Below are 8,133 nucleotides of genomic sequence, written 5' to 3' on the forward strand. Positions count from 1 at the left end.
AGGACCTTGCACTTGGCCTTGTTGAACCTCATGAGGTTCACACAGGCCCACCTCTCCAGCCTGTCCAGGTCTCTTTGGATGACATCCCTTCCTTCTGGTGTGTCAACCTCACCACTCAGCTTGGTGTCATCCGCAAACTTGCTGAGGGTGCACTCTTCAGACCTGGTTTGCTATGCTGGAAACACCCCACGGAGCGCGGGCGGGACCCAGGACTGCCCGACGGAGTTCTACCGAGAGCGAAGAGAGGCCGCGCCGCCTCAGGGCAGCGTTTGCAAAGTGCCCTGCACGCCCACAGCCCTTTGCTGGCAGCTCTCCCTTCGTCTGCCCCGTGCTTGGGGCCGACAGCGCTGTGCAACGTGGCGGGCTGAACGCTCCCGCAGAGCGCGAGACCAACCGCTGCTCTCCGTCCTGCCCAGTCCTGCCTGCCACCTCCGTACAACAGCAGAAGAGGTTTCCGCAGCTCTTCCCTGGCTCCCGCCTGCGGAGCGCACAAACGCCCCCGTCCATCGGGAAGCCGGTGGGAGCGACGGCCGGAACGCTGCTCACGAGGAGCCCTGCCGGGATCGGCGCAGAATCAGAACGGGCCCACAATCGGAATCGGCCCGTCAGGTGTGCGAGCCTCTCAAAGCTGTTCCAAACCCACCTGCGAGTGACAGACCCGTGTCTTCTTTCCCAAGCGGAAGACGGGATGCTAATCCCACCTTCCCAGAGCACAGCGGCGTGCATAAACCCGTCGGGTTTGTTTCAGCGCGAACACAAATAAGGCACCTCGCAGAACGACGGAGCGAAGAGAATGTGCTTGGGGGACGAGTGGGGACGCGGAGGGATGTCAGCTTCTCTCTTTTCCTTGGGTAAAGCACGTTGAGCTGCTTCCTGCCGTTATTTGCATGATTCCTTATCAAGAAATATCGTGCCACCCTATCGATGAACATGCCTTGAAATGCTGTCAGCGAACGTCCCTGACCCGGCAACCCTGCCGCGGGGCACGCTGCTCGAGTCAGCAGGGCCGGAGGCTGCGACTCGGGCTCCAGGGGTCGAGCACAGTGCAAATCCTCTCTAAGAATACCTGAGGCTTCCAGAAAATGCAGTCTAAACAAAAAAAAAAAAAATATTATCTGTGAACTCAAACATGACTCAATTTTATTGCTGCCTAATCTAGGAAAAACACCTTAGCTGGCCATTTTTTTTTTTTCTTGAGTGTCTGCTGTCCCTGAGGGTGAAGTTTTGCTCTCTCCCCTATTTGTTTCTGCCTGCTACTGCTGTGGGCTCCTCCGGGAGCAACCAGGTGACCTGTATCAGGACCGGGAGGCTTCTGAAAAGGGCAGCTGTGACCACCACAGCCAAACCCCTCCTTCCTTGGGTCTCAGGGGAGCCTGTGCTACGCCAGAGCGACCCGTAACGGGCGCCCACTGGGTTGCTTCTCCCCTGGACCAGTTGGGAACTGGAGGTGCTCTCCCGATACCCTCCAGACACCAGGCGTTTTGGCAGGGTTTGCCTGCAGCGCAGCGGCGAGCCCAGGCAGCCTCTGCCATCTGCACCGTAACAACCACCGGGGCGGGAGAGGACTGCCTGGCAGAGCAGGAGAGCTGGATGCGTTAGCCAGCGTTTTACAGACACGGTGACGCGGGCCCCGATTCGCCCGCAGGGTAACAGGCAGCGGGAGGTTAAAAGAGCGACCCAAGGTCGTGTGCTGAGACAGTGGAAAAAGTGGAGATAAACTGAGGTCTCCTGTTGCCTCAAGAGGTACAGGGAACAAACGGGAAGAGACAAAGAGCGAGCTACAACGGGCAAGAAAGGAAAAGTGATAGAAGCGACGCTGTTTCTGTATAAAATAAAATCAAATCTTGGCTTACACACCTCTCTGCTGCCAAGTTACTTGGTAACCTGCAAAAATCAACCTTTGACCAGTCCTTACTGCTTGATTTCTCAAGCCTGAATCACATGAAAACTTCTGAGTGTCATCTGCATATTGTATAACCCAAGGGGCAGGGGGGGGGAGAAAAGACCAAATACATTCAGAAGCCCAAGGAGGGTTCCAAACTCAGCCCACCTATTTTTTCAGGCTGAAAAGCCCCTGTGACACCTGGCTTTGATATATCGCAAACGCCCGGAGCCAGTGGCCTACATTTAAGGGGAGGGAAACTACAAGAAATACAAATGCTGGTAGGAAATGGGAGTTTTCAGACAGAAAGTAAAAAAGAAACAGAAAAAATCACACACGTTACCAGGACCGAAGTCCCCAACAGATTCTGCATCCTGTACTAAAAATTGAAGTCTTCCTGTTCCTGTAACTACGCGTTTCTTTCTTCCTTTCAAAGATTGCAACTCTGACACACATTCAGAAACTGGATTTGTTCCGGTTTCAAACATTAGAACCAAAAACATCTCCTAGAGAGTCAAAACGGAAAGTTTACTCCCGGAAAACAGTTACAGCGTACCTCCGGTCTGATCATTAGATTTTTTTGTAGACGCACTCAGATTTTCTGATTTGCAAACCAGATGACTTCATTAAAACCCCTTCCGTAGTCCGTCCACCTTTGCAGCGAGGCAGGGAAAGTCACACACGCTTCGGGTTGCCAGAGCCGCTACACAGACAGATGCAGATTTCCCAACTGCCACGGGAAATAAACAACAGCTCCACGCACCTGAGGCTTTAGGCTACTGCAGCTGTTTTCAAAAGAAGGCAGTAGATGTTGCGGAATCTGACCTTCCTCCAGGTATGGCAGAAAACGGGGTAATTCACACCCAACGCCTGCGACCGCGGCGTTGCCCAAATGGATGCTGCCCAAGCGGCGCTGGAGAACGCGACGGTTTGCAAAGTCGGGCGTCACGAACCGTAGGAACAGGGAGAAAGATGTGACTACAGACAGAGGGTCTCCAGCTGCACGGCGGCGCTGCAAGCGGGGAGGGCCCTAGAGCAGACAGCTGAGTTCACCCTCGCTTTTAAATCTGACGGTGGTACATTTTGCACATACGCAGACAGGGATTTATCCAATTCCATCATTATTTACCGCTAGAAAACATTTAATGCTATGGCATTCCAGCTGATAGAGCCGATGTCTGAACTGACAGGTAGGAAAGCATAAAGAAAAAGGTTACAGAGGCAACACCGGGGTGGGGGGGGAATTCCCAGAGTAGAAATCTTCGGGTGAGAAGCAGAGAGGGGCAGGAAACGCTCCCAAGCACGGACCTCAGCGATATTGTCGAAGCGCAGGGAAGGAGAGGGGAAGGGATCCTTCCTCAGCATGACACAATCGCACGCTAGCTGGACAAACTTGGTATTCGTCCAGGCCAGACCTGAGACTGTGCTGCCGAGCACAGCTTTACGCTGGCTTTAGCCACCAGGCTGTGTCTGTACCTGATCCTACTCCAACTTTTCACCGCAGGCAACAGAGCTGCCTCCCCGCTTTCGTGTTTGGCAGTCGGCCCCCTTAACTTCTCTTGAGTATTTAGCACGGAGGCCAGCACTGCGCGAGGTGCTGCAGACCTCAGCCGCGGTGATGTGAAGACCCCTGGGCAGCAGGACAACTGCTCCTCAGCAGAGGCATGGCTGAGGTTAGCCCTGCTGCTGCAGCAATGGCTCCAACGCGGCACAGGTGGGGAACCTCATCGTCAAAGGGCGACGCCGCCACCCTGCGAGGGAGGGATTGCTAGGAAGCCTGTCCGACGCAGGCGGTGGTGTCTGAGCCACCAGAATCAACTTCACCAAGGCTAAAACGCGAGCGCCTCGTCCCTGTGAAATCTTCACACAAGAATCTGGTTTGGTTACGCTCTCCCACTCCCTAACCTATCTCGTTATACTATAATCTTATCTCCCTACATTATAATCACTAACCCCGGGAATACTGCCAGCGTGGAATAGCAGGCTGGTTTACCATAAACCAGGGTCTTAAACTGTATGTGCCCGAAGACAGCCACAGCTACAATATACGCAACACCTCCGACACCCGGGTCACTTATTTGGAAACCGAAGTGTGGATTAACAAAGCGAATACCGAGCCCCTTAAAAACATATTTGTTCCTACACAACAACAGCAGTTTCTTGTCCGCCAGAGAGGAAAAAACAAACCCCACACTTTAGCTTTGACAACAGCTGACGTACTTGGGTGAACGTTTTATGTGAATCAGACCGGATCTGAGCCCACTAGCGAGGTTCTTTCTGCCCAACTCAGCAAGGAAGTACCAGAAACTCTACAATACCTGTCCTCACGTTTCACATTTTGTTTTGAACACAACTTTGTGGAGTCCACAGGCATTTCTGAGTGCACACGCTAGGCAGGCGCCTCCTCCGCAAGCCGCACAAATGCAATTGGGGCTGGGTAAGGCCGTGAGCGACCTGGCCCAACCCAGCTGGCCCTGCTGCAAAACTTGAGCGGGAGGTTGGACTACGGACCAGTGCGGTCCCTTCCACCCTGAATTCTCCTCCAGTCCCATGAGAACGCTCCTCACCAGAACAGCCCAGCGCCTGGCTCTGCTTCCCTCGACACGAGTCTGCACCCTGCTCCATAAACAGTCCTCTTACAGTCAGGGGGGCTCTTCCTGAAGGAGACAGTGCCTTGCCAAGTCAGACCTCGTCTGGCTTCAGCTGATTGAGCTGCAGCCTGCCCTGCAGATCGGGGCGGATTTACACCAGGGGGGAATCTGGCTCAGGATGGGAAAAGGCGGTGACGCCAGGCTGTCGCTGCGAATGCGCTGTTCCGGGGGAGGCCTGAGCTAAGCCGGCGGCAACGGCTCACGCGAGAAGACGTCGCTTCGTGTGGAAAGCAACCAGCACTACAACGCTGTTATCAGTGAGCTTAGTCCAAGAAAAGGAAGCTGCTTTTAAGAACTGTTGCAGAGTCGGTGCCCCCTAGAAACAGGCGTTAATTACCCACACGGTTTGTAAAATGAACTTAAGGCAATATACGCACGTGCTTTCACACGCAACAGCAGCGATCTAACGTTGTGTGCTGTACGGCGGATGCTGTACCCCTGATTGCAGGTATGTCCCTCTGATAAAGAAGTAATCATTTACTTCAGAGGCTGATTTCCCAGGTCTCAGCAGAAGGTATCGTCTCATGCAACAGCTTCAGTTGTTCACAGAAAACCAGACCAGAGGACAGTCTCATGCCTTTACTAAGATGGAAGATGTGAAGAAGAAACATTACCTGATTGGGCTGAATTTTCGGCACATGTGCTTTCCACATTTGAGCTTCCCTAGAGATTGCCGTCTCCAGAAGGAGAGACAACCTCTGGCTCTCCAGGGGTCCTGAAAACTTCATGGTAACCCTTGGATCCACCTGCCACCCAGCTGGATACAGCTACCTGCAAAACCAAAGACAGCCTGGTGAAAAACTGAGCCATGCCTGTCCGGTAAACTGAGCAAAAGAAAGCACAAAGGTGACAAAAGCTGCACAAAACCGGAGTAACACAGACAGCGACTGGGTACTTGGCAATCAGTAAACTGAGCAAAAGAAAGCACAAAGGTGACGAAAGCTGCACAAAACCAGCCCAGACTCATCAGTAACACAGACAGCGACTGGGTACTTGGCAATCCTACCCAAGGAACCCCAACCCGGTCGGCTCAGATTCAGATGAAGCTGGGCCAAAACCGTCGACAGGTCTCCAACACCTCCATGGGCCAGAGAGTCCTGCCACCTCGATGCCTTCTGCTTCTTGGTTTTGTAGGCGATCAGGCAAGACCTCTCCCACTTCAGCAGCACTGAAAGTTGGGCTGTTTTACAAAAAATACTTGAGAAGAGGGAGGAGGTGTCTGGCAAATATAAAAGGGGATTTCAGTGAGTTGGTTGCCCTGGCCCAAATCTCGCTGCAGTTAAAACCCGTCTACCTGTGACTTCAAGGGAAGTTAAGGCTGACATTGAAATATTTTTCAAAACTCCCAGCCTTGGGAGTCTGGCTGGTGCCAGCCTTACCCCAGTACTCTCAGCAGCAACAAGAAGTTCCGTGCAACACCGAGGAATGCTTGTGTGAGAATTTAAATGATTTCCAAGCCGAAGCCTGACAAAAAGATCAATGTTTTCCCTCTCCGCACAGTCTGGTTTGCAGCTTCTCACAGAAGCTGTGCCCCGGTTCATGTGCAATGCAAAATGAACCAGGGAGTTCAGGAAGGTTCCCCTCGGGTCGAATCACTCTGAAAATACGTTAGATCCACAAAAGTTGAGGGCACATCTCTAATTTTAGATGGGAAATGTGTTTTAAAAGAGGAGGAAAAGCAGCGGACCTAGCGAGAGCTTTTGCAAAGCATGGAACGATGACAAGACAGGTAAGCGACGGTGAAAATTTCTGCAAGGCCGAGGGTACTCAGAAACACCTGCTTCTGCTGGCAGAAGCGACAATAAAAAAGCGTGCCATCTAAAGCAAAACACCTTGCTGTAGGCAAAAACAGAAGAAAGGGGTCCCCCTGGCCCTAGTGTGGCCTCACTAGCAGGAACAGTGTCAAGAAACATGTACATTTGAAACGAAAAACAAAGCAGAAGCAAGATTTATTTTTTTTTTTTTTAAACGACGACAGACTCCACCACCTGCTTTCAGATGGAGAAGACGGCCTGATTGAAAAGGTTATTCAAAGTGTTCTAATACCGCCTACCATTCCTCTGGCCGCAAATTTCTTGGCAGTATTGAATCACTTAGGCAAAACAATTCAGCCCTGAAGGGTAAATCCCTGGGAAAGTTATTTAAACTTCCAATTGCTTCTGTGAGCTCTTGTGAAATCTGCAACAGGTGGATATTGGCCAAACGCTAGCTGGGCTATTTAATAAAGACCGGCTGGTTACTACCGCAGTTTATGCTGTATTTACAGGGAATAAGGCAACATGTTGAATCAGAAAATAAACAAAATTGACCGTGAAAACAAGCAGTTTGTTATAAATAATAACAACAGCAGCTCTGAACAAAGGAAGATTCCCAGTGCTAAGGGAAAGGGTAGAACAAATATTTTTCTTTATCAGCCTACAGGAGTTTTTAATGGGTGCGATTCACACAGAACCTGCACGAGGCATAAAACCGCACTCGAGTCCCACTTACAGCCACGCGGGTTTTAAGTGGCAAATAAACGCCCAGCCTCTCGGTCCTGAACAGAAACCCCTTTTATGCTGGATTTTTATAAAACAAATGCTTCCCCACGAACAAAGGGGAGGCTGTCCTGGCTTGGCGCACCCCTACACAAGGTTTCCAGCCCGTCAGTGTAACGACCCAAGGTGATGGGGGCCATATGGGGATTTTTTTTTCTCCGTGATTCCTGCAAGGGCTCAAAATGCTCTGCAGCATCTCTCAAAATCTCTTCCCATCCGCCCCCAAATGGCTGAGTATCACTGTGGACTGAAAAAGCCCTGTTAAAAGTTCCCCACTTGACGAGAGGGAAATTCTGCCTGGGAATAGGTGAAACCACACTCCTCTGAACAGAAAACCGTGGCTTGAACTGCAGCTTATTTATGTGCATTTACTTGGTTTTGCATGTCTTCTTTAAGCCTCGGGATGATGCTGATGACACTCATACCACTGTGAACCGGGCTGCCGGTGAAGGGGAAACAGGGATGCACATTGACAGCCTCCCTCCCCAGCTCATTCCCCCGGGGGCTTCATTAGCATCTCATTATCCTCCCATCAGAGGCTCCAGGTTTCCGTGTGGGCCGGGCTGGTTCCCAAAGGCCAGATCACCCACCATTTCCAGAGCCACCTAAAGCCCTGGGAAATGAGGACAGCAGCAATGAGGGAACCGATGGAAAAAAGCAATTCAAATTGTGGGTGCAGGGGGAGTATTTTGTCCCCTCTGGCGTGCGGGGGGAGCAGCCAGCAGACAGGGCTTGAGCTAGGGGACCCCGCACCGGGGAGCGTAGCCTTCCCGCCTTGCAACTCAACAGCCCCAGAAAAGGGGGATCCCAAGGCCCGTGCAGAGCAGAAGATGGATTTGTTCGGTTGGGTTTTTTTAATTTATTTATGATTTAACTGAGCCTGCAGATCGTCAGTCCCCCTGCAAGGGACATTTTTAGTGAGCAGTGACAGCAACTCTTCTTGAGCTGCCAAGGGGAAAAGAGAGGGGAAAAAAAACAACCTTTCCTTTCTGAACTAGGGAGGTAATTCAGTGAGGGCTGAGGCACAATAACCTTTATAAGGAAAAAAAAAGAAGAGGCATGA

The 8,133-nt window shown here is 51.6% G+C and overlaps 1 protein-coding gene across 1 annotated transcript in view; it reads right to left on the reverse strand.

Annotated features, from left to right (window-relative positions):
• Nucleotides 1-5,300, reverse strand: part of CCNI (cyclin I) — a 20,867-nt gene extending 15,567 nt beyond the window's left edge. Inside the window, exon 1 of the mRNA XM_009641515.2 lies at nt 5,148-5,300. Within this exon, the coding sequence (XP_009639810.1) occupies nt 5,148-5,261 (114 nt within the window). The 5' untranslated portion in view covers nt 5,262-5,300. The remainder of the gene's footprint in view (nt 1-5,147) is intronic.
• Nucleotides 5,301-8,133: the final 2,833 nt, after the last annotated feature.

This window comes from Egretta garzetta, unplaced genomic scaffold, assembly GCF_000687185.1.
Source record: "Egretta garzetta isolate BGI_Z169 unplaced genomic scaffold, ASM68718v1 scaffold77, whole genome shotgun sequence".
Taxonomy (NCBI): Eukaryota; Metazoa; Chordata; class Aves; order Pelecaniformes; family Ardeidae; genus Egretta; species Egretta garzetta.